At 39.8% G+C, this 26,348-nt stretch overlaps 2 protein-coding genes and 1 long non-coding RNA gene across 8 annotated transcripts in view; 1 reads left to right on the top strand and 2 right to left on the bottom strand.

Annotated features, from left to right (window-relative positions):
- rx1 (retinal homeobox gene 1) overlaps positions 1 to 7,375 on the bottom strand; it is a 12,894-nt gene extending 5,519 nt beyond the window's left edge. The window contains exons 1-2 of one of the 2 annotated variants that reach the window (XM_067596974.1): positions 6,252 to 7,375; positions 4,967 to 5,296 (exon numbers count right to left, since the gene is read on the bottom strand). In XM_067596974.1, coding sequence (XP_067453075.1) covers positions 4,967 to 5,270 — 304 coding nt within the window. In that variant the 5' untranslated portion in view covers positions 5,271 to 5,296; positions 6,252 to 7,375. The other variant, XM_067596975.1, reaches the window with a different exon arrangement.
- On the top strand, positions 656 to 22,313 carry LOC137187794 (uncharacterized). Of its 4 annotated transcripts, none has more exons than XR_010929279.1 (6): positions 656 to 1,783; positions 1,990 to 3,477; positions 12,977 to 13,064; positions 20,461 to 20,616; positions 21,025 to 21,090; positions 22,152 to 22,313. It is a non-coding gene; the product is annotated as an uncharacterized lncRNA (long non-coding RNA). The 4 variants fall into 4 exon arrangements; XR_010929280.1 differs by lacking the exon at positions 21,025 to 21,090 and adding an exon at positions 15,653 to 15,760; XR_010929278.1 differs by lacking the exon at positions 21,025 to 21,090.
- matk (megakaryocyte-associated tyrosine kinase) lies at positions 16,339 to 26,348 on the bottom strand. 2 transcript variants are annotated; one of them, XM_067596969.1, is made up of 13 exons: positions 26,088 to 26,348; positions 25,819 to 25,861; positions 24,416 to 24,529; positions 24,203 to 24,318; positions 23,613 to 23,832; positions 22,373 to 22,466; positions 22,118 to 22,183; positions 21,861 to 21,960; positions 21,569 to 21,653; positions 21,023 to 21,096; positions 20,449 to 20,641; positions 20,029 to 20,115; positions 16,339 to 17,782 (listed from the first exon to the last, which is right to left on the bottom strand). In XM_067596969.1, exons 3-13 carry the CDS (start codon positions 24,527 to 24,529, stop codon positions 17,579 to 17,581), a joined length of 1,353 nt encoding a protein of 450 aa, XP_067453070.1. In that variant the 5' UTR covers positions 25,819 to 25,861; positions 26,088 to 26,348; the 3' UTR covers positions 16,339 to 17,578. The 2 variants fall into 2 exon arrangements, with proteins under 2 accessions (XP_067453070.1, XP_067453071.1); XM_067596970.1 differs by having other exon boundaries at positions 24,203 to 24,315.

Here is a 26,348-nt window from a genome sequence, read left to right as displayed (position 1 = left end):
GTGTAATGTACATGTGTGCTTGTGTCTGTGAAGGAGACGTGTTGATGGAGATAAAGGGTGGTGGGGGGGTGGGGTCATTATGCTCTTTCAACTGGCAAACGGGAGCATAGGCAAAGGCAAAGCTGGATTTCGGGGTTCATTTATTTACCTCTCATTAAGCAGCTATGACAAAGGCCAGGCTCTGACAAAGGCAGAGGTCAGGTCTGGTTCAGTGACCAGCTCTCGGCCTGTCAGCCCATCACAACCACCAGTCTGAAGGCTGCCCACTGTTTATCGGCCAGCACAGCATCTCAGCATGGGGGGTGGGGTGGGGGGTGACACTGAACACAGAAAAGTTGCTCATTCGGGGGGAACTGGGCTGACTTCACAGGATAGTTACTGTCACGAATCCCACTTTAAATCTTAGAATTGTTCATCTGGTTTTTGTTCTCATGCCAGGTCACTAACTCTAATGTCATTTCAGATCCTTCTACTCCCTCTTGCCATGCAATCACCTCATTCCCTTCACCTGGTTTTCCCTGCCCATCTTCTCACCTGCAGCTCATTCCCTCATTAGTCTCTCAGCATAAATACCAGTCCACTTGCCTTTGTTCTTCACCAGATTGACTTGTGTTTCACCAAGCTTTCCACCATTCTTCTCTCCTGTTTTTTTTCCTGAACTGCCTGTTTTGACACTGCTTGCCTGCTTTCTGGACTTTGGATTCCCTGCCTGCCCCTTGTTGGACTTGTTTGCCTGAGTGACTGATCTCCTGAATTTGACCTTGCCAGTTGACTAAGTACACTGTACTCTCCTTGCAACTTTGTCTGTGTCCTTGTTGTGCTTTTGAGTTCAAACTTGCCAGTACCAAAAATGAACAAAAATGCCAAAATGAACCCAGCTGACTCTGGCTCACTCCAGGAGGAGCTGTTGGCACAGGCCAGTGCCATACAGCGTCACAACCAGCAACTTACTTCCATGGCGGGGAGACTGCAGGAGATGGTGGCTCGCTATGAGAGAGGTATAAGAAGCATCTAGAAACACCTCCAGAGACTCTCCATTTCAGATCATGGACTGGCTATTGCTCTGGCTCCCAGCACTCCAGTCTGATCTTCTCCAGCTTCGGATGCATGCTTACCTCCACCAGAATGTTGTTCTGGTGCTTCTGGTTCCTAATGGCCATTCCTCGTGCAGTGTTCACTTGCCTTTGAGCTGCAGCCTTCAGGCTTTCCTGCAGAGAGATCCCGGGTGGCCGAGCCAGAGACTGGGGAACCGACGAATGGTAGAAGCAATCCTCCATCTACTCGTTGGTCAAGTTGTTCTCGGCTGATCTATGGAAGGTCTTTGATCACATTACTTCTGGGAGGGGGGCAGCTTGATGTTTGTTCAACATGACACAGGGAGGAAGGTCCATGTCCAACTACTCCATTGAGTTTTGTACCATGGCAGCAGAGAGCAACTGGAACACTCCTTCACTCTTTGACAGCTTCTACAATGGACTCTCCGACTGCGGACCTTGATGCAATTGCAGACCTTGATGTGCTTGCCATGCTCGGCCTCTGTATTGATGGCTGTCTTCGGGAACATAAGCGAACATAAGAGAGTCCTGTCAGCTGTTCCACAGGCTCCGCTGTTCTGGAGAGACCCACATGGTCACCAACGCCAACCTGTTGGATATGACTTTTGCCTCTCAGCTTGGGATCGGTCAGGAGGCTCTGGTGAAGCCCATCGACCCCACTGCACTCAATGGTCATCACCTTTGGCAGGTCACCCATTGATCAACTCCTCTCCAACTGGGCATGTCAAGTAACCACATTGAAACACTCACCTTTCACCTTATGCATGCACCACAAGAGCTTGTCATCTTGGGTTACCCTGGCTTAGGAGACATAACCCACACATAGACTGGGCTTCAGGAACTATTCTGTAGTGGAGTGCTCACTGTCATGCTGTCTGTCTCAGATCTGCCGTGTCATCTGCTTACAGTCTGCCTGTTCCCTCTGAGTTTCCAGATCTTTCCGGAGTTCCCAATGAGTACCTGGACCTCAAGGATGTATTCAACAAGGCCCGGGCCACCTTATTGCCACTGCATCGCCTGTATGACTGTGCTGTTGACCTCCTCCCAGGCATTGCTTCTCCTAAAGGTCAGCTCTTCTCCTTGTCTGCTCCTGAAACCAAGACTATGGAGAATATCAATGATTCCCTGGCAGCACGGGTCATTTACGGATCAGAGTGGGGGCAGTGCTCTCTCAGTGGCCTGCTGAGGATCAGAAGGTTTACCTGTGTGCCTTCTTCTCCTGGAAGATGTCCCTTGGAAATGTTGGTGAAGAAGCTTGCACTGGAGGAGTGGAGGCACTAGTTGGAGGGGGTGGAGCAGCCATTTGTGGTCTGGATGGATCACAAAAATCTGGAGTACATCCATTCAGCTAAATGGCTGAATTCATGTCGGGCCAGGTGTGCCCTCTTCTTTAACTGTTTAACTCTCTTACCAGCCATGCTCTAACAATGTCAAACCCGATGCCTTGTCCCATCAGTTCCAACTAGAAAGCACTCCTCCACAACTTGAAGGTATTCTTCTTCTGACATGCATCATCAGTGCGATGACTTGGGAGGTTGAGGACAAGGTAAAATGCTCCCATGCTAAGCACCCTGCCCCCAGTGCCTGTCCTAATGACCACCTGTTTGTCACTGCCAGTCTCCACTCTCAAGTTCTCCAGGGTTGCTCCTGGGGTCACTCCTCCCGCCTGGCTTGTCACCCCAGGGTGAGACACACCTTGGCACTGCTGTGACAATGCTTCTGGTGGTCCTCTATGGAGGAGGACACCAAGGGATTCATCGCCACCTGCCAGAACTGTTGTCAACATAAGCTTTCTTCATCCCCTTCTGGTTCCTTGTCACCCCTAGTCTCACGTGTATTTGGACTTCGTCACAGGCCTGCCTCTTCTGCTGGTAACACTGTTATCCTCACGATTGTGGATCGATTTTCTAAGACTGCCCAGTTGATTCCATTACCCACTGCCAGAAAAAATGCTGAAATTATATTGCAACATGATTTCTGCCTGCATGGCTTCCCCAGTGACAGGGAGCTGACTTCACAGGACAGTTACTGTCACGCATCCCACTAACTCTTAGTTATTTTCATCTGGTTTTTGGTCTCATGCCAGGTCACCAACTCTCATATCATTTCATATCCTGCCACTCCCTCTTGCCATGCAATCACCTCATTCCCTTCACCTGTTTTCCCTGCCCATCTTCTCACCTGCAGCTCATTCCCTCGTAGTCACTCAGCATACATACTAGTCCACTTCCCTTTGTTCTCCGCCAGATTGGCTTGTGTGTTTTGCCAAGCTTTCCAGCATCTTTCATTCTTATTTTTTCCTGACCTGCCTGTTTTGACTCTGCTTGCCTGCTTTCTGGACCTTGGATTGCGTGCCTGCCCCTTGTCAGATTGGTGTGCCTGAGTGACTCATCTCCTGGTTTTGACCCTGCCTGTTGACTAGGTAAACTGAACTCTACTTTGTCTCCTTGTTGTGCTTTGGGGTTCAAACGTGCCAGTACCAGTGAAATTTACATTTACATACAAAAGAGTGATGTCATTGGTGTTGATATACGTTAATCCAACAGAAACTAATGTCCCCCTGGATTCAGTTACTGAATTTGAGTCCTCATAATCATTTTTGAAATGACATTTTTTTTTCAACCACCTGTCAGACCCGCATGTGAAAATAGCTTCAGATTAAATTTGATTCTGAGACAGAACGATAACAATAACGCCCGAATGAACTACTGTACAATCTAATCTGCACAGAAGAGACGATTAGGGGAATTCCACAGGGAGATGGGATTGGGTTTGGGGACATAAACCCCTTGCACCATCTTGTTCTGTGATTTATCTCTCAATCTCAGCCCACACAGTCCACAGTTAATGCAACAGGCTCTACATGGCAATGGCATGTAACATATTGATTTTAAATCTGCCTGTGAGTGCTTTCAGATGGAAACTGCACAGATATGCATTTAAAACCCCATACCAAACATTATTTAAATAGGTCAGGTTTTTAATTATCAGTTGCCTCTCTCTATCAAACTGCATTTAATCATGCTGTTGTAAAAACACAGAAGAATAGGACTGATTTACCAACACATTGTCTGTTCATTGAGTGTAAAATAATTAACATGATATTTTGTACTGAAATTATGCTCCATTGTTTGGTTAATTACAATTTTTCATTGCTATCGCAGTTTTCAAACCTCTGTGAAAACAAAATCAATAACAGGCCTGAAAATCTAAGTAAAATTATGGGCCTACAGTGCATTCTTGTCAATTGCAGATAATTAATATAATATCTAAAATGTTTTGTGAATGCTTTTGTTGTCAGAAACTGCTCTTGTTTAAGCCATACGTTGTAAAGCAAGTCTTTTTTATTGCATACTGCGTTACTCATGCTGTTTGATATGTTCCCTTATCCTTTTTGTGAAGAACTTCAAAGCCCAAAAATATGAGCATATACTGTTAATCTTGACCAGTTCTTTCTACTTCTTGAGAAAGTTTTGTTTGGCCCATGAAAGACTGAATCTGTGGTTTTGGCCAGAGAACTTTATGCTCAGTGGTCAAATAGTTTTAAGATTTATCATGTTTGCTCAGGAGCATCAATATCCTAACGTCAGCAGAATCAATTTTATCTTATCTAATTCAAATCTATGAAACACTAAACCCACAGCTCATTCCAATCCAGCCCTCTAAGAGTAGAGGTGCTGCTGTATAATCAATATCCTTGTCCATCTTTTATGCTTTGAGGCAAAAACTCTACCCTCAATAACAGACTCAAACTCTGAAGCAATTGATCTGCACTGAACAAGGAACCAAAATAAAACGAATACCTCGTGGTGTGAAACTAGTGGTCTTTAAGGTTACAGATGACTACAGAGCACCACTGCTCTGCAGGGTGGAGAACAACCAGCATCCCCAGCATCAGCAGCTTGACTCACCATGGTACTGCTGCTCTGTGCTGCCGTTTCTAAGAGAGGAAAGGTGCCCGCTGTAGGACGGGTGTGACGAGGGCTCCTGCTGCTTTCCCGGCTCCACTAGGCCATCTATGTCCACTTTATGGGGTCCCGGGGCCCCAGCAGGGCTGAGCAGGGAGTCCTGGTCTTTACTGAAGCCTAGAATGACATCAATGCTGTGGACGCGGCCCCCCGCAGCGACGCCCCCACCTTTCCCCATCTCGTGGAAGTTGCTGGGTGAGAGGCAGCTGTCGTCCACCATGCTCATGGTATCCAATGATAAATGCATTCGAGCGTCTGGGCACACACACGGTCCTGTGGTCAGAGGAAGGATGTTTAAGTGAAGGACATAAGGTAAAATAGGAGGTCAGAGATCACCAGGTTAGCTTAGATGGCTCTCCAACCATTCTTCCATCCATCTAAACTTGCTTAGCTGTGCAGAGTCGCAGGGGTGTCTAGAGTCTATCCCTTAGAGACTCCCGGTCTACTATAGACTTTAATGTACTGCTACAGTACATAAGAGTCACACAATGGCACACTAGTCACATCCTTATCTGTACTTTAACAAATAGCCATACAGAGTTGTTTATGAATATGAATTCATTGTTATTTGATTCAAAAGTTGAAACTGACAACTGTGTGTATGTCTAAGTCTGTCTTATGGAATAGAAAAGTGTAAATGTTATGAAAGCTGTATGAGGCCTATTTTGATTCTAATGATAATATTGCTTTTAACTGCTTTACATACATGCAAACTCCTGACAAAATTAACATTAATTTTGTCGATACAATGTTGGAGAGTTAGAGAAGTACTAAGAGTACAAGTAATAAACCATTACGTGCAACCACAAGTACAGTGATGGACTGCTTTTTATAAAGCAACTAATAACACAGGTTATATAATCTTTGAATAAAAGTAAAAGTAAAACATGTTGCTGAAGATCAACTGAGATTCCCGTGTTGGAAAAGATACTCTGCAAAAAGGGGGAAAGGGGCTGCAGATGAAAACATGCCTTTTGACTAAATCTGGCACATTTACATGTAAATAAGATATAAATAAAGTAGACTAAGTAAAGCAATTTTTGTGAACCCAAAATATCCAAATGAAAGGATTCTGTGCAATATTGATCCTGTGTTCTTTCACTTATTGTTCATATTTTGTTGTGCAATAAAAACAAAGGCTCATGTCTATAACTTACATGACAGGTAAGTTGAATCTCAGTGTCAGTAAATAGCATGAGAGCGATGTAAAATGAGCGGCAGAGCCTACCTTTTGGAAGTAAATCTGTTGAACTGTTGAAGTTGCTGATGCCAATATTCCACCTGTTCCTCCCAGCAGCTCACTCTCCAACTTCGCTCCTCTTAGATCCGCTATGTACACCGTTTGCAGCCACTCAGCTGGCTTTGCTTACCTTGCATCTCTCTAAAAAAATGTCTCTATTTGTTTACAGTCCTGACAGAACCATTCTCAACAAAGCGTTTATAAATAAAACCACCCGGTGCAAACACGTTCAACAACTGAGCTCAGACGCCATGCACTCCAGCACGGAGAGGAGAGTGGAAGAGGAGAGAGACAGAGAGGGAGAGGAGGTGGGGGGGCGTAGGAGGTGAAACGAGGGGATTAGGAGAGGGTTATTAATTGGAATCCTTCCCCTTTAAGAGTGATTGGCAAGTGTTTGCTGGTCAAGTAATTGTATTAAATGTCAATTCCATTCACTGCCACAGGAGGAGGCCCAGGCTAATGAAGCCCGGACAAGACTTTCTTTCATAAATTCATTGTTTTAAAGACAAAAGACCCACTGAAAGTTTTCACTAAGTACACCCAGCCCCCATTATGTGGAACTTCATGAAAGAAGGAAACTCTGAGATTACATGAGGTAAAATTTAATGCAGCAACAGAATATCTTCTTAAAACAAACTGACAGTGATATTAGAACTTCTGATTCATAAGGACACTAATATTGCACCAAAACAATAAGGTATTATTTCATTTAAAACCTTAAAAAGCATTGTTATTTGAGACCGTCTCTTTCTAAAATTGAAAGCTTTCTGTGACACTATTTTGGTTTAATCCCCCATGTAATCTGTCATACTGGCACAAAAACAAATAATGTTATTTTTTTTAAAAGCAGTATATGTCCTGCTGCTACAAATGTTTATTATAAACTGGTATTCAGTATTTAAACACATGAATGTAAAATGCATTATTTAAAATGCCTGACTTGATCATTTAAAAAAATATAACATTAATCTTGAATTGTATATGTTATTGTAGCTATTTTAGATACATTACAGTAAACTATAATGACTCCTAGACAGGAAATTGTTATAAATATTTCTACTTGTTGTTGTTTTTGAAGAAATGTACAATAAGTCCTGCTTGTTTAAATTTGTGTGGAGGAACTGCAGAATGCCAATAAAAATTTTTTTTATTCTGTTTACTTTCTCTATTTCTCTTTTTTTATTTTACATGAATGTGAATTAATTTTTGACAACAATAACTCGATCAATTTAGTAACTGTGAACATATCTGAGGGATATATTTTTTTTTAAACCTATCTCTATATTTAAATACCTTATGTTGTGCACATGATAGGTGAAAATCTATTATATGAAATTTATCACATTGCATTTGGTTCCTTTTGAACAGTTTAAATGGATGTTATGTGTTGCTTCAGTCACGCTTTGGTGATGAAAAAAATTTCCCGGGTTTGAAAGCATTTTGGAAGCATTTTATTTGTGCCAGATGAGACTTTTCAGCCAATACTGAACTGACTTTATTGATTTAACGAAAGGCCAGTTAATAGGATGTAACATTCTTTCAGTGAGAAAACCCGCTGACACAGACCATCTTTCAACGAGAAGCCTAATATACTACTGGCAGGTATCCCTTCACTGTCATACCTCCTGTCAAATACCAAAGGTGATGCAACAGGCAATCTCCAGTAGCATCCCAGTAAGTGAAGCTAGTGCAGTAAAACCCCCGTAGTAAGGGTTTTTCTTCAAGGCTTCTAACTGGAAACATTTTAACATTTTACTTTGATTTAAAGCTACAGATTTTGACAACAAGATGATACAGTGCTGTGATGACACTAGTAAACAGACGGCTGCAGGTTGTGATGCTTAAAGTTAACTGAAGGTTCAAGTTAATTAATTAATAAAAACAAAGTCAGAGGGTCAGCTTGTGACATGGATGTTGTGTTTTTTTGGGTACTGGAGCGCAAAAGTATCTGCTGGCAGCTTTGAATATAAGCGGAGGCCTCGGAGTTCTAAATTGACCCCAGCTTAGTGTAGCAGAAATCAGTCATGACTCTAAAGACGCTAAAGAGATTTCCTGTGACCTCAAACATATCTAAAGATAAAGTTAGAGAAAGAATGATTTAAAAACAGACAGCTGATTCAGTTTCAGTATTTACTACTGGGAGAATGTGCATGTGACAAAATATATAAAACAGAGCCTGCTGAGAATAAAAATGCAATAGATATGAAAATACATATTTGGTTTAAAAATATGTATTATAATATTAATATTTAAAAATATCATTTTCAATGATAAATACTGCAAAAAAAATTATATTCATCTTGTTTGTCTATCTCAGTTCAGTTAAATCCATCCCTTTTATGAACTGCACCTGTCTGCCAGTTTCCATTAAATCTATTACAGGTTAGAGGTCTGAGCTGAACACACCAAGACGTAAACACACTGTTGCAAGAATGTCAACAAATTAAACTCAATCACAGAAAACTTTCTATTTTATACTAACTTAACTACAAAAACACATGATAACTTACATATTGTTAGAAAAACAATCATTTGAATCAATCATACTGGGCACAACACCTGGACTCACCATCTAACCAAACATACTGTATCACCTTGGCTATCAAATCCACATCCTGGAACACTTTCATCCACACTGACTGCCATGAAAATGTATCCAGCAAGGATTCAAGATGAGACATCATCACTGTGACAATGTTCGGACATTTAGAGTAAGTTTATGATAGTAAACTCAGGCAGTGGGATATATTTATTGGGCATCTTGAACTATCTGGACAATTTCTGAGGAGCAGAAAGTCAGAATCTCCTCTGGCATATAAAAATTCAGTGATAAAAAACACTAAATAACCATAAACAACTTTATTTATATTTAACCTGATAAAGGTCAGTAAAAAAAAGAATCTTCCCAAAACAACAGTGTTTGTGTGTCTGTTTGTGCACATTTACGCAGAAAATAAAAGGCCATGTGGCCATGTGGCCAGTGGTTGTCATCAATCTTCTGAGAGATAAATACCATCACTGAGGTACTGAAGCTATCAATATCTGTGTCAGTGTAACACAATATAATCAAATCTTTAAAATATAAGACTCAAATTAAATGATTAAAATCATGAATAATTATTTACTTTTCAGAGCAGAAAACTAGAGTGACTAAAGCGCAATAACATCAGTTTGGCTCATCAGTCTTTCATTTCCATTAGAGTCACCAGTCTGTTGGTTAAATGACTCTCACTGCCAACAAGCTTATGAGGTAATGATAGTCTAAGGTGCTCGTTTATCCCCTCATGATTTTGTTAATGCATTTTTGTCCTTCCACTGTTTCTCTGTCTCTCTGCATAATTGAGCATAAATTGGTTAAGAAGGAGCAGTGTAGTTATCAAGCTGCTTAGTTTTATCAGATGACAATGTAAGTCCCCCTGATCCTATTAGAGGTAAAAGCAGCTAACGTGTAAATGCGCAGTGTCAGCTTACTGAGGGAGGTGGAGAGATAAAGAGGGAGGGAGAGAGGAGGAGGGAGGAGAAAGGGTGAAGTGTGACATGGAAGGCAAATGCATGTGATTCTCTAGATCTGTGTGTGTGTCTGTCATGCAAAACACACATAGACACACACACACACACACACACACACACACACACACACACACACACACACACACACACAGTCGTGTTTCCATCACTTCAGAGGACATTACATTGACTTACATTAATTTCCTGGAGTCTCTTAATGTCTCTTGTTCTGTTTGTAAATATTGTAAATATTGTATATATCATTTTTTTGTGTGAGTCTCAAGTAGTTTAGTTTAGTTTGGTTTGTTTGTCTTGTATATTTTAAGTGATTTTGACAATAATTTCTGATTATATGTTAGAAGCACAGTATTTTGGCTTAACTCCACACCATAACAAAACATAGACAGTTACATTAGACACTTCCTCTTTTTCCAAGGAGGCAGGGGGAGACAGCAACGTTCTGCACACCCCCAGGCCACTGCAGCTAAGTCCTCAGCCTTAATCCATCCTTTACCTGACCCTAACCCCAACCTTAGCATAATGCTGAACTCACCTTAACTTTAAGCCAAATCTTCATCTCAAAATGATTGATTCACGTGAAAGGGAGGTGAGTCCCTACATGAATGTGGAAACAGGCACATTCACACACACACACACACACATAGAATGTGGAAGTTCTAACCCAAACAGAAGAGCCAATCACAGGACAGCATTGTCCTGTGATTGGCTCTTCTGTTTGGGTTAGAACTTCCACATTCTATAAAACTGTTGAGACTGTTTCCTTGGTAACACAAGTTCCTTCTCTACTGACACTAATAGCAAGGCTACATTGTATTCAAAGAGCTTCCATAGAACACAACTGTTTGTTCACTAAGCCCCCCCCCCCCCACCCGCCTTAGTTACTGTTGCTATGCCTGTTAAATTTTAAAGATCCCATCCTACTTAATAATTAAATAATAATAATTTGTGTGTGATATGTTTTATTTATTTATTTTTTAATTATTTTGTTAAAATCCTTAAAATTACATCTCCTCCTCATCCTTCATTGAAAATACAGAATCTATGAACATGCAAATTTTTTCACATTTAAAGTTTTAACTGCTGGACAAAAGATGTCTCCTATGTCACTGCAAAGTCTATTCTCAGTGTTTGTGCGCTGGAGGTATGGATGTATAATAAGAGCTGGATAGGGCGACACTGCCCAGCATTGCAGCTAATTTTTCCCAGTGGCCACTCACAGTATTGTAGCGAAAAATCCCCCTGCGGCCCAAAAAGCATTTTCCCCATAGACCACCATTGTAAAAGAGACATCAATAAAACTGTTGACAGGACACCTCGATCATTTTGATCAATGGAGGTTTTATATTTGTAAAACTTTCCTCGATACTGATATTTTCTTCACACTGTAGTTTGGTGACTTCACATAATTCCCAACATAGCTCCAACTAACTTCAATATAATTAGACAAAATAAGTGAAAACATCTGTGATGGTGAGCAGGCCCCTTAAATTTCAACTATACAGGTATGTACCATGGTTTCTAAAAGCAGAATGACTTTTTGTAGGATTTTATTTTTCATTTCTGCCAAGTCTGTTCTGCTAGACGCTACTAAATTCCACACACTGCACCTTTAAGATCGAAACCAAAACATCTTCCTTGCTGGTCTGTTAAGGTGGATGTCAGGCCTGTCATATTAAGGAGCATCAAGATGCTTTACTGAATTTAAAGCCAAAGAGACACAGCAATCATAAGACATGAGTCAAGTATGTTTGACCCATATTCAGGGCAAGCTTTCTTTTTAATTTAAAAAAAAAAAAAAATTTACATACACAGTTGCTCTCTGAATTCTTCATTTGGTGATGATGATCTGAGCCTTGTGCATCTAACTTGTAAGTGTCATGGCAGACATGGGAAAATTTTATTAATTAGATAAAAAAAATACTATTCATATAGTGCTACATATGTCCAGTCGAACAGTATGTTCATGGTGAAGCGACACAGATTTAACTGCTTTTACAGACTGCTATCTGTATTCAACCAATCAGCTGATTACAGCGTGTGCATAGCAAATCAAATTCTTCTATCATAAATACTGACTTCTCCTCCAACCAAAAGTCTTTGAGGGAAGGGAATGCACACCCACTAAAGTTTTACATATATATTAATTATTAGATTTAATATATTTATTTTATAACTATATGTTGGCATTTACAATAAAAATGTATGCAATCGTTTCATAACGTGACAAAATAAGATTATTAATTTAGTATGCATTCGTCAGTCAGTAAGTCCGTCACGTCATGTAAGCGTCTGATGTCAAATATTGACCAACAGAAGGCTGCTCTTAACCTCTTAACCTTATTTTCATAATTGCATTACAGCTGATCCCACCAGTAGAGACGCTTTGGCACCATAAATACTGTCAACATATTAAGGTCTAGTCTCTATAGTGTTAACTGATGCAATGACTGCCAGCAGCAAAACATGTATGTAATACCTGCTGCTGAAAGATGTGTTATATTTGTCTTTGCACAGTTTGAACTTCGCAGATTTTACAGCTGTTATATATGATGTGCAGTTAGGTTACACTACTTCAAATATGTTATTAAAAACGTTTAAACTTGGGGGGCCATTGTGTTCACAGGAGCGGTGACATTATTACTGTGATCATTACAGCGAAAAACATAAACAGAGGAAAATGTCAGAGATTCAAATGACTGCAATAAACAAACATAGACGATTATGAGAAAACCCATTTTGGAGTTGTGATTCCACACATAGATGAGCTCATGTACACTCTGCTGAGCCAGATTTACTCACTTACCTACTGTACAGTGTGTGCTGATCAAAACATACTTCACACAGTCAGTTCAGGCAATGAAGCCGTTGACCAGACTATTGATACAAACTGGCATCATGTAACACTGACCTCAGTTAAACTAACTGTAGAGGACTGCTGTTGTTGACAAAATGTGTGTAGCAGCGTTGCTTCTTTCAAGTGTTCAGGTACTCAACCTGAGAAGAAGGGGTTGAGGGCGCCCAAGCCCTTTTGTCAAGGCGTATTTTATGTTTTTTTGTTTTGTTTTGTTTTTTGTGGCCCTTATCAAGAAGAACATTTAACAATTAATAATAATTTAGCAATAAATAAAATTACCTGGCTGCTGTCACTCAGTTTATGTCACATGATGACTTTTCACCTGCAGCAGGTTGAAAGGTCACCTGGGACATGCCGGAGTTGCAGCTGCAACCCTGGGACGCCGCCACAGACAGATGCTCAGCAGCAACGTTTAGATGGTGAGTTTCATTTGTGTTTATAATCACTTGATTGATTATCACATTATATTTATAGTATTCAGCATTGTTTGGTGTATTTTACAAGATGAAGTGAACTTGCTTGTTTGTGTTTATTTGCCATGCACAATGTTCACAGTGCAAGTAGCCATTAGCTGCCAGCTAATGACACAGCTGTGCTGCTACAAGGGAAAAGATTGTCGCTATGGGGCGACACATGATGGAAAAACAGTAAAATTTAACAGATTCAATTACATTCTAAGCTCAGTTAAACATATAATATCCACCCTATCTGCGGACATTTATTATTATTATTAATTATATCGGTTTATGGTGTTTTAAAATCTTGTTCCATGTGCCCCTTTTTTAACTTTGAGCACCTGTCCCTCTAAAGGTCTCTGCACGGCCCTGGTCTTGACAAGTCTAAAGCATTAGGTTTTTATTATCATCAGGTGTTTACACCACCATTAGGACCCATAAGCATTCACTTTGGAGGCATTTCCATGGCTGACCTTCTGGGTTCACGTTGAGTCCAGGTCAAAGACTCATTGTTTCAGATTGTCTGAGATCATTTCTAGTAAGCTGTAAGAGGCTTGAAGTTCATGACCTGATCACTGTCATCCTCACCAGAGTCAGTGAGTAAAATGTTATCATGACCAATAGTCATAATGGACCGAACTTTGAGAATTATACCCAGGTTGACAAATACTACAATTTACCTTTGAGATGGCATCAAACAGTTTTAATGTATTATTGTTGCTGCTGAAGCAGATGGAAGCTGCTCTCATAGATGACCCGCTGAACAGATGATATAAGTTGCTGTTCTTAGAAAACTGTGTCTAATACCTATATCGGCTCAGAAAGCTGGGCTGCTGCTTTGCTTGACCTTAGACCTTCTCAACAAGGCTCATATTGACCTTGCTGAGCCCCGGACTTACTTACCCATTGTACAGTGTGTGGTGGGCTAAATGTCACACAGTTAATTCTTACGGCATTTTAATTGGTTAACCTCTTGATTCCTGGCCAAACTATTGACCCAAACTGGCATCATCTAATACTGACCTCATTTAAAATAACAAACTGTAGAAAACTGCTGTTGTTGACAAAATGTGTGTGGCAGTGTTGCTTCTTTCAAGTGTTCAAATAATCAACCTGAGAAGAAGGTCCATCAGTTACAGTGAGACATGATATGTATTTGCTTTGAATAGCTGGAATCTGTGGTATGAAGTTATAAACACAAAATATACGACTCTGACTCCAACTCAAAACACATAGTTTTGGAACAGAAAACCATTTTGACTTTGATGAGAACTGTGTGACATGAATGATACATGCATTTTTGGTAATCTGAGCTCTTTAAAGTTCTCATGGTCAAGGTGATAAGAAAGACTGAAGTTGAAATTTTGACTTCACCTGTTGGTGGCACTGAAATCTTTAAGACTGTGGCAAATTTCATGTCTACATGGTTTTGAAACGTCTTCAAAGCATTGAATTCAGTTTTCTCAAAAAAAAGAGCCTTGAATAAGTCTTAAATTTCATTTGCAAAAGTCTTAAATATTTTCTCTCGCCTGTCATAGGCAGTGATGTTAGTCAATGTTAACAATAAAATGTTTTTAGTTATATAGTTTTTTATAGTATATTTTCAATGTTTTTTTTTTAACTGATATACACCTATAAACTAAAAGTGGGGTTATTTTAACAGTAAATTGTACACACAAGAGGCTGTTTAATCATTTCAGTCAGCACCATCAAACCAGTAGTGAACACTGTCACCACTGCTAGCTACGGTAGCTGGGAAGCTCATCATCTCATCATTTTAGCAAAAACTTAAATGAACCACAGCTGCTTAGTTGATCAACAGATGATTAATCGCTAACTGTTTTGATAATCAATTAATCTTTTTAATCATTTTTTGTTACAGCTTCTTAAATATGAATATTTTGGACTTTAAAAAAAAATCTTTATGATAGTAAACTGAATATTTTTGGGTTATGGACTGTTCAGGACAAAACAAGACATTGAAGGACACCAATCAATATTTTTCACCATTTTCTGATATTTTATAGATCAAATGACTAATCGATTAATTGAGAAAATCAAGATAATCGTTAGTTGCAGTAATAAAATGAGCCTAACCTAACCAAGATAGGCCCCATTAGGTTAGTGTGCACCATCTCTATTAACACTGCTGCAGGTGCACTGCTGTTACCATTAGGTCTGGAACAGACACATTTTTGTCTTACACACAAATCAAAGGTATTATGCCATAATATGCTAAGCAGCTAATAACTACATTAGATGAAAAGCCAGTGTTCGCATGCATGTGTTGGACTCAACATAATTGTTACTAAACCTGTACAAAGGCCCAAAAAGGTCCTATATATAGTGCGGTCTGAAAGTGGTAGGTAGTCTATAATTTAGGACACAATGACTTTCACCTTTAATTTGATGGTGTTTACATCCACATCAGATGAATGGTGTGGGAATTATAGCACTTTCTATACATGGTTCCCATGGTTGGTTGGTACGTGGTTGTTTTTTGACAGAAGAATAATTTGAATAGTGAATAAACAAGACTTTACAACTCTCAGTACTTTCCAGAATGTAGTTCTGCATGCCTCAAAGACTCGTCAGTGAAGACAACACCAGCATTATAGACGACTCACAAGAAGATGCAAACACCAGGTGCAGCATCACCTGTAAGTAAAACTGAAAGTCAACACTTATCCTTACAATCATAATTTCATATCCAATGTGTTGGGATCAAGACAACAAAGTGTCACTGTCCTACTACATATTGGCTGCCAAAATCTGCCTTTATCACAGCCGACATTTTGACACGTCATAGTATGAAAAGCTCAGGTGTAACTAATAACATTATATTAATAATGATAATAGTTATACCTGTCTCTTTACGGCTTTGAAAAGTAAAAATGCTTTAGAAAGAGGTCTATTGTTTTTCCTCTCTTGAGGAACAGCTGGCAGCTCATTGTCTGCCAATCCATGCCACCGCTTCAGTGGATAAGCGCTTCACTAAGAATTAGTAGAAAGCACACCTTAGAAGGCATTAAACCTTCTAGGAAAAACGTCTTGAGAGCTCAGCCATTAACATATGGATACCGGGATAAAGGCTTTGTCTTGATATCCCTGCATCTGTGCTACAGAAACACACCCACACACACAGCGAGGAAACATCTGCTGATATTCAGGAATAAAAAAAAAAATCCTTCACCCAATAAAGACAGCAAATCTTTTATTATAATTTTTTTTACGGTTCTGTAAATCCTTGTGTAGAAAATTGCTGCTTATCCCATTAGAGAGCTTCTGGAAAACACAGAGCAGATTGAACAAATCGGGGAGGACCCTCGCTCGCACTGTACGATAACACGAGACAGAGGATCAAGCCTCAATTTGGGGTCCATCTCCTGGGAGAGAGACAAATACCGGGCTTACAGCGACTTAAATCTAATAACATCTTCAATTTGGTCTAATATCGTGACAACAAAAAAAGAGGCTTCATCTTTGGGTTTTGAAGTGAAAATATTTTACTATTATTAAACAGATTAACATTTTATTGCATTTCTACTTAAAAAAGCAGCTGATAATCACATAATCACACACAGTAGAAACATGTGGTATATGTACTGTAATAAATAGAATACTTGTGTATCTAAAACAAACATCTGTGGTCTGAGAGCTTTTATATCCAAAGATTAGGAAAGTCATTCTGTACCTGCAAAAAGCAGAAGATCCCATGAGGACGGTGGATAACACAAAGTCGCTCATTTAATCTCAAAATCCTTGTAAAGATGGTAGAAAAAGTAGTAATAAATGCCATATTACACATAGATTTAATCTTGAAATTAAAATTTGAACGAATTGAATCAAAGTCCACCTCAAGCACGCTGACCATAACTAACGGACAAAGGCCAAGTTTCCTTTTTTAGACAAATAACTGTTATAGATTCCTAATCTAATGTGTGACAAACTGGTAACCTGTCCAGGGTGCATCATACCTCTCAGCTAATGCATGCTGGGATATGCTGGAACAGGCTCGAGCCCCCTGCGACCCTGTATGGCACTGCAAGCATAGTGTCAACAGACTTCACAAGTAGTAGCTATACATTCTTCTATGAGTTGATTTGAAATGTTTTTTTTTTATATTTTAATAAGCTGAGTTCAATTTAAGAGCCACGTCATCTTTCAAGAAGTAGAAAAAAAATCAGATTTTGAAAATGATGATGTCACAGTCTATTTCATCCAGTTTGGTTTAGCTCAAACACAATAAAGTTCAGTATATTCATGGATCCAGCCATGAATTGCACACGGGCATCACATGATGCCCAGAGTCACATGATCATCGTCACATCAGCTGGTTTAGAGGAATCCTGCTGGAAGTGTTAAGTGTAAGAGAACATTTACCCCTCTTGTGTGGTGCCGAGTGCTTTAGGGGGAACAATATGTGGATAAACTGTCCAAGAGCAAACACTCTTTCAGTTTGAGATTCTCAACTGCTATCAGTATCCAGGCCTGATCCTGAGGCCCGGGCTGTGTTTACCCGTCTCTCGTTCGAGTTTCTCCCTCAGTTTGTGGAAAGGAGGCCTTTTGCGTGGCTCCTGCTCCCAGCAAATCCTCATCAGGGAATAAACGCCAGCAGGACAGTCCTCTGGAGCCTCCATGCGATAGCCCACCTCCACTTTCTCCTTCACCTCCTGAAGAGACTGTGACATGGCAGCAACAAGGAGGGAAGCAGGATCAGCGGGAATGAAGAGGGAGCAGAGGAAAGGGTGGTGACATTAGTTTGCAGGACAAGTTGATAAACTGAGCACATTGATAAGTTGGGTACAGCTGCAGGACAAAAAGCATTAACAAAGGAAAAGTTGCCAAGAACTAATAACACTGATTGAAAAAAGTGTATTTCGTGGGCCAAGTTGGGTGTTTTCTCTACAGACAGGGGTGTCATTCTTTGCCTGAGCTTATTTCTTACTCACATTAATGTTTGCCTGACGAAGACCTTGCGGGTCGAAACGTTGCAATACATACTCTGGAGCACACTGATAAGTGAATTAAACATATTTTTTACCCGAACTAAAATGTAGGACTGTGCAATGTTATTAAGTAAATACAAATTTGAAATGATGTAGAGGAAGAGTTCCTTTTAGAAACTTTTATTTCATTTACTGAATATACTGTTTTACTATAAGGAATGAAGTTTAGAGTCTGACTTCACACAGTAAATCCTACTTAAGGGTCAGTTTCAGTATAGTTTATTCAGTGGGGTAATGTTTCACAGGCACGATGGAAACACAGGCCTACGTGGGATTTACATGAGCCTTCCTGCTGTCCTCACTGGCCAAGATGCAAATCACCAGAGATTACCTGAGAGAGACTAGTGTGACAAACAGGGCTACGTTTAAGTAGCATAGTCTCCACCACTATAGTGTTAACATGCTCCGGCCTTGATCTGACATCATCCTCTGCTATGTTTTGTCCTGTTACCACACCTACCTACTACACCCACAGGCTATGTAACAGGTAAAGATTAACTTCTTCTTCCTACCAACACAGATAAGGCAGATTAGGTAACTCATCGAAAACAATAAGATTATTTCTACTATCACTGTGTTGTTCTGTAACAATGTGCGGTAAAAGTAGAGAGATCTCTGCCAAATCTCTGTCCTCACTGACGTATGAACTCTGGGACCTGAAGTGGTTTCCTGCTCAGACGCAGTAAGTCGATCCAGAGATGACGGCATAGTGACGAATGTGACCACTTGATCTGGCAGCTTTCCACTGACATGTCTACTACATGACACAGATTTGAATCCTGACATGACCCGAGTTTGCGTAACATGACTTTTAAAATGAACTTGTTACTTTACAACATTAGTGCCATTGAAAAATAATTTGTCACGTAACAATGTTACCTACTGAGAAGTAACGCATTAAGGTACTGACAACCCTTGGCGATTCCTTGTACATGTTAGCTACATATATTGTGGCAAGTGGTGAAGAATGAGAGACAGGAGGCAAGTTTCAGCAATATTATTATCAACTCACAGGAGACAGGATCTTAAAAACACAGTATCAAATACAGCTGTGGTCAAGAAATGTAACAGCCACCTCGCTCATGGTTAAAACTATAAACCAGCACAAAAAACGACAATTACCAACATAAACCACCATGTTCTGAACAGACACAAACAATTTTGGAACATAAAACAGCAAACTTAGCAAACTACCCAGTCCAGCACTAGGCATGATGGGAAATAAGGGCCGTCGCTACATTACAAACAGGTGCATAAACAGAAAAGAAACCAGTTTTAACCATGAGTGAGGTGGCTGTTACATTTCTTGACCAAAGCTGTATTTGCTGCTGTGTTTTTAAGCTCTTGTTCCCCAGTGTTGTATGTTTATAAAGGTTTGACATTGCTGAGAGCTGCTTCCTGCCTCTCATTGCATGCTGCTCACCACAATATTGTAATGTAAGTAATGGATGCTTATTTCAAAAAGTATTTAGGTAACTGATTAGTTGAATTGCAAAACTAATGCCTAACATGCCGCAACGCAGGACATGACACAGTAAGAGAGTTACATAACAACGACATACTGTTTCATGTTTGTTTGGGCCGGGCACTAAAACACAAAAGGAATGTAATGGAGAGACATACAGATAAGGTGGAGATCTTACCAAATCATGTGTTAAAGTCACATTAACAAAAACTGCAGAGCAACAGATTTTAAATATCAGGCACTTAAAATCTACAGAGGTCAGATAATTCGGCAGAGGGCTAATTTTGTCTGATTTATTTAAAGCAGCTTGTTTTTATAACCGGAGTGTCAGTAAGGCCTGGTTCAACTCATACGTGCTGACCCAAATAAACACACTGACAGACACAAATACACACATCAACACAATAGTGACATAATAATGAATTAATGTAATTAATGGGCCGGTGCTACATACCATCTTAGGGTAGGGTTGACGACCATAAGAGAAGATCTCCCACAGAAGAACACCATAACTCCAAACATCTGACTTGGTGGAGAATTTCTACATGGGAACAAATGTATATACATGTATAAAATGTAGAATTTAACAATAAGAGCTAAATAAAGAGCAAAATGAAAAGACAAAGAAGTTTATGTTGGAGTATGATACACCAACCAAACTAGAAATACAAAAAAATGGATTATTACAGATCTTAAAGGCATTAATAAATGATTTATTAACCATGAACATTATATGAGCCATTATTAAAACTTAAAAACCTTTTTTTTATTAGAAGTACCCGAAGGAACACACTGACTTGTAGCTTCCTAAAATAAAATCAAAACAGGGTGTAGAGAGACGTAACCATATAGAAATAAATCCAATCAAACCGACCTCTTTCTTTAGAGCTTCGGGGGCGGTCCATTTGACCGGCAGTTTGGCGTTATCTGACATCTTCAAGTCCTTCGTCAGGCCAAAGTCGCTGACCTTGGCCACACTGTCGTCAGAGATGAGGATGTTACGAGCTGCCAAGTCTCTGTGAACCAGCTTTTTAGACTCCAGGTACTCCATCCCCTCACACACATCACTGTGAACACACGCAAACGAGTCTCATTTTCATTTTGTACAGTACACGATTGATCACACACTCACTTTTTCTTTCTTCTTCTATTCTATACACACATCTATTGCACGTCTGTCCGTCCTGGAGGAGGAATCCCTCCTCTGTTGCTCTTGCTGAGATTTCTTCCTTTTTTGCACCATTAAATGTTTTTTTTAGGAGTTTTTCCTTATTTGAATCAAGGGTCTAAAGATAGGGGATGACTTCACACACACACACAATGTAAAGTATATACAGTTACAAGCAGTTTTTGCATCTGTCCCGACACACAACGAACCACTCTGCACACAGTTTCTTCTGTACAAAACATTCAAACCATTAAAGTTGGTCTTTGATGTTTCAACTTACAGTGCAAAGCGAAGCAGCTGGACAGAGTTTAAAACTGAACGTCCTCTTGTCCTGAGAAAGTTCACAAGGTTTCCCTGCAACACACACATACATGAAAGATAAAACAACAAAATAATGAGTTAATATTGGCACACATGACGACAAGCCACCACAATGAGCTTCTGGATTTTTGGCCTTATTTCATTAACCAGAGAACCAGGAAACAATTCTGTAATTGTTTGGATTGTTTGGACTTGATTACCCAGAATTTAAGTCAAACAACCTCAGCAAACTAATTAAATGTTTATGACTGTTTTCTCATTAGCTGCTGCTGGTGAATCTGCAGAAAAACTATTTTGCAGAGTCCATTGAGTCTAGCTTTCAGTTACAAAGAGGACTCGCTTGCTGCAGTTTAGGAGAAACTACATCGAGCAGATTTCCCACCACGGACCAATTATTTTCATCAAACAAGGTTCATTTCTGCTTCTTTGTGTAATGTAGCAAGGCTTGTATTTTTTTTATAATTGAAATTGTGAACTGCAGATAAATGACTGTATGTAGCTGCACCTTAGTCATGAGCTCTGTGACGATGTGAAGCCCTTTGTGAAGGATGACCCCAAACAATCGCACCAGGTTTTTATGCTGGAGCTTCCTGGTAAAAGTGAATCGACGTAAAACAAAGTCAGGACCACCAGCATAAAATAAATACTGATGGGTTGCACAGATATTTTCACTGATATGATCACAATTACTTAATTTTTCATTGAGCAAACTTTGAAAAACACAGCTTTCTCAAATTGTTCAATGCTTTCACAGATAAAGGGGGAAACATTCATAACGAGGACGTCTTTAGACTCACGTCATTACGGTGGTCTCCTGCAGGAAGGCCTGAGCTGTGACATCACATTTAATGATCTTTACTGCCACCCTCTGGCCCATATAGTCCCCTTCATAAACAGCTGAGGATCACACACATAATTCACCCATTAGACTACATTTAATAACTAAGACAACACTTTACTTTTTTTGGTTTTCATATTGTACGTTTGAAATATCGTGAGGGTACAAAGAGGCTGATAAAAACAAGAAGAGTGGACAAAATAAAGGAAAACTCACCACCAAACTCCCCTTCTCCAATATTCTCTCCTAGTTTGAGCTTCGTGATGTCCAGCAACCATCCAGCTGGAGAGGAGAGAGACATGAACACTGTGAACAACTTGCCACCTCTTACATGCTTTATGATCATTACTATCAACATTTTATATAGTAAAAATGACCACCAATGATTCATTAAAATCATTTTTACAAAGAAGCCTTGATCTTTTAATGTTTTTTTCAGCCCTACTGAATAAATCTGGACATCAAACTTACCTTTAGACAGCTCCAACTCAGCTGACTTGGTTCCATGTTTTTGTTTGGGTTTCAGAAGAGTTGTAGCAATGGAGCCTTTGTTCTTTGAATAGAACTGCAAAGATGGAAACACTGTTCACCGTTCAAAGGAATATATTTATAGTAGATCGTATTTCATCTTTGGTATCTATAATTTCTTCTGATTCATTCTTTTGGCTCTGAATCATTGTTTATTCTACGTATGATAAGACTTCTTTGTCTTATACATTATTATTTTCTCGAGCTCTTGGAGACAACAGTGATCTTATTGGCACTTTGACACATATACTTTAGTTCGAGCCCCGCAAAGACAGCCCCCTTAGAAATCAGGAAGCCCTTTGAAGATTGCGGTCAGCACTGTGGCTCATCTACAAAAGTGAGAGCATAATGCAAACCAATAGTTATAATTAACAATTATATAAGCTGTACCACAGAACATTTGCCTAAATACTCTGCAGTGTCAGTGATAAAGAATCAAGGGGCTGCAGTTGAATTGCATCATTTAAAGTGATGTATGTGAATTAAACACTCATCTAAAGTGACACATCAATGCTTGGTTTTGAAGCACTTATAACATGATTCAGCCCAAATCCGCCTCTGGAACCTCCTCCTTCTGTTTCCTCGCAGGATTAAGTCAGACGGTCTGACTCACGTCTGAAGCTGTCTGCTGTTCGCTGATAAGATGCTGCTGTGCGAGAGCCTTCAGTGCACCCTCACACAGACACAGGCCCAATATAGATAAACCATAAAAGGGCTGCTTTCACAAGTTTCCTTGTGGTGACACATGATGTATATATTTTTACACTAGTGTCAGTTCCGCTGGTGGGTTTTCAGGGTTATATATATTTGTGCACAGGAAAGTGGTTCTCCACATTGTCACAGGTAAAGGCCTCAGTATAGACATGAGAGTGTTTTCTTTCTACTCAGGTTGTTTTATTTGAAGCATTTTTAGAGGCCCAAGAGGTGAAATAATCCAATATTTTTATGACCCCTCTGATTGATCTTGTCCTGACTCCCAGGTTGTAAACCACTGACTTTGCATGGAAGAAGTAGCTGAATTGAACTGATGAACTGATTACTTATGATGCTATTTTATGGATGAATTCTGAATGAGTTATTCCTCAGAGTTTTTATGCACATTGGTGCTGGATTTTGTCAAGGCTGCAAACATTTATAATCACAATACAAACCCATTAAATAACAACAGTACATTTTCTCTCACCTCTATCATGTCAATAAGGTTGTAGAAATACTCCACGTTGTCGATGGTCAGCTTGTTGTCCTGATAAATCACTCGGTAGTGGATGACCTCTCTGGAGACACTGACGCACAGGACGTAGTCACCAGGATGGCGGATGGACTCTCGCACCAGGAACAGGCCATCCTCGGCCGGCTGCAGCTTAGACACTGCCTCTGGGCCGGAGATCTTACCATGAAACCAGCTAGTTAAAGACAGCACAAAGATAGTGTATTCATACTGATACACGATCCATTTGGGATCCCAAATGACTCCCATTTTTGTAACAGTCAGGAGGGTGGTTAACGCAACAAAAAAGGAAGCTGAAATGATTAATCCTGAGGCAATGTTTGTGTGCACGTCCATCATCAGCCCACACAATGAGGTCACAAGATGTGTTTGAAGGTTGATCAACACTTAAGCTAAAGTTAGAGACAAGAGTGTCTGTATTTCACAGTTATACCACTTGTGAACTATGTGTCCTACTGAAGTGAGAAAACAATGACACATAGCTGAGTTTTTCTGTGAGCAGTTCGCAAGAAAAAGTGTAAAATACAGAAGAAGAGGAGACATACGGCATGAGGCTGAGGCTGGGATCCACACGCAGAGCTTCTCTCTCACGCACATTAGTGGAGTTAACGAGTCCTTCTTCTCCTGTGGTGTTGTGTCTGGCCTCGTAGTATCCTTTCTTCTAGAAAGGAGAATTCAAAGTCTGCTTGCATCAAATGGTGGCAAGAAATAGCTTTGCTCTAACTGACATGTGAAGCGTCTGTAAAGTGTGACAGTACCATGCTCGTGCCAACAATAGTGAGGATGTCTCCTTTGTGGTACGCCAGTTCCCCAGGTTTGGGCTTCCTGTGGTCTCCCTTGGCTACACACTGTGTACCAGCAGCCCAGCTCATCTGCAGGAGCAGAGGAATAATAAAAAGAGAGGCGTTGGCCCTTTTAAAGGAAAGGTTCACAAATTTCAAATCTGTGAAAACAACAGTAAGGTGCCCAAATGAACATTGAAACAGGTTTTTCTTGCTGTAATCATTCCTCCTGTTCATACTGACCATTGGAAGATCCCTTCCAAATCATTTTAAGTGATGGGGGACAAAATGCGGAAGCATTTTAAGCAAAAATATGTTTAAAAGTTTATCTGAAGCTTATATGAGGCTTCAGCAGTCTGAGTTAGTCATATTAAGTGGATATCTGCCATATTTACGGTCTTTTTAACATAACATTTCCTCTTTGTGTCTCCTCAGACAGTGTTTCCCTGTTGAGCTGCTGTGGAAGTATAGTAACAAAAAGAGGAACTTTGGCTATAAAAAGATGTAACGTTGAAAGACATCTACTTGATCTGACTTTAAATACATTTCTCCACAGAAAGAAGGGTGGATTTTGTCCCCCATCACTTACATTGTAAGTGCATTATGAAGGGACCTCTTAACAGTCAGAATAAACAAGAGGAATGATTATGCCAAGAAAAACATGTGTCAATGTTCATTTGGGCACATGACTGTTGTTTAAAGACAGACTTGAAAAATTATGAACTTGTCCTTTAACATCTCTCGGCCTGTCTGAAATAATGAAGTCAGACTTTTGAGTAAAGGAAATGACTATATATTAGTCATTAGCCATTATATTGGTTTTATCCTTCTTTGTATACACAGCAGAGTTTCTCAACTTTTGGGTCAGATGGGTTAGTTGATAAGAAGATGGTATTTTGGAAGATTTCTAACATGTACTGTATGTATTGATTTCTGCTCTAAAAATTTTATGTTGGGTAGGTTTGAAATACAGATGTGTAATATAATCGATGGGTGCTCTCTTCATGATTTTAAGAATAAAATACAAATGTTTGTGACACTCAAATTTTGGTATCTAAAAACAGGGTTACAGGCAAAAAAAGACGAGAAACCCTGAAATAAGGGTTACATGTTTAACCAGTGACTTCACTTTCTACATTGCATACACATGTAATAAATATAAAAGCTCCTCTTAACAGGATGATCTGTTTGTTAAAATTGATTCAAACTTTTAATGTCACAGATGACGTTTTTTTAATTTATTGTATTATTAACAGAAGATAAGCCCATCAGTCCAAAATATGTTTCTCAGAGAACAGAGGGGACTTGTTTCAGCGTCTGACATTAACTTATATCAATCATAAACGACTTTATTTGCCGATCAGAGCTGCGGTACTCACCTCTGCCAAGTGCGGGGCAGGAGGTCTAATTCTGTGTTGTCACCTGTCAAAAAGAAAAAAATGTCTCTAACGACTACATAACATAAAATACTGATCATACTGAATACTGAACGACTAAATATGGACCTTAAAAGTAGCTGCTGTCGATTAAATTAATAATGGGGATGTATTGAAGCACTATAAAGCACAAATAGGACATCAGCGGGTAGGAGGATAGTGGCAGCTCCTGTTGAATAAATTAAAAGTGAACAGCTTGAATGTTTCAGTACCTGCGGCTCTGTGGACAGACGCTAACAGCCTTTTCTTCAGGACTGCCGCTGGCTCAGTAAACAGAAGGAAAACACAACCATAACGACAGGAAATCCTCAGCAGAAGTCGTCCACGTTTGTCTCATCCAGCTGTGACATTAATTTTCGTGTTTTTTTAACAACTTAGCAGAAGCGACGCTGTAGATTGTTCACACCCCAGACGTGCTGCGGCTGTTCTCTGAGAGCTGATGTGTCTGTCTGAGCACTTCCTCAATATTTAGG

This window comes from Thunnus thynnus, chromosome 8 (assembly GCF_963924715.1).
Source record: "Thunnus thynnus chromosome 8, fThuThy2.1, whole genome shotgun sequence".
NCBI classification, from domain to species: Eukaryota; Metazoa; Chordata; class Actinopteri; order Scombriformes; family Scombridae; genus Thunnus; species Thunnus thynnus.
This window is presented reverse-complemented; position numbering and strand designations above follow the sequence as displayed.

Coding starts and splice junctions, on each gene's coding strand:
- matk (XM_067596969.1), bottom strand. CDS start 24,529: ATGAGCTGGGCTGCTGGTACACAGTGTGTAGCCAAGGGAGACCACAGG. Junction 23,833..24,202: donor CCCAGCCTCAGCCTCATGCC/GTATGTCTCCTC, acceptor GTCTTTAACTAG/CTGGTTTCATGGTAAGATCT. Junction 20,642..21,022: donor CAGCTGCTTCGCTTTGCACT/GTAAGTTGAAAC, acceptor GTGTGTTCACAG/TGATGTGTGTGAGGGGATGG.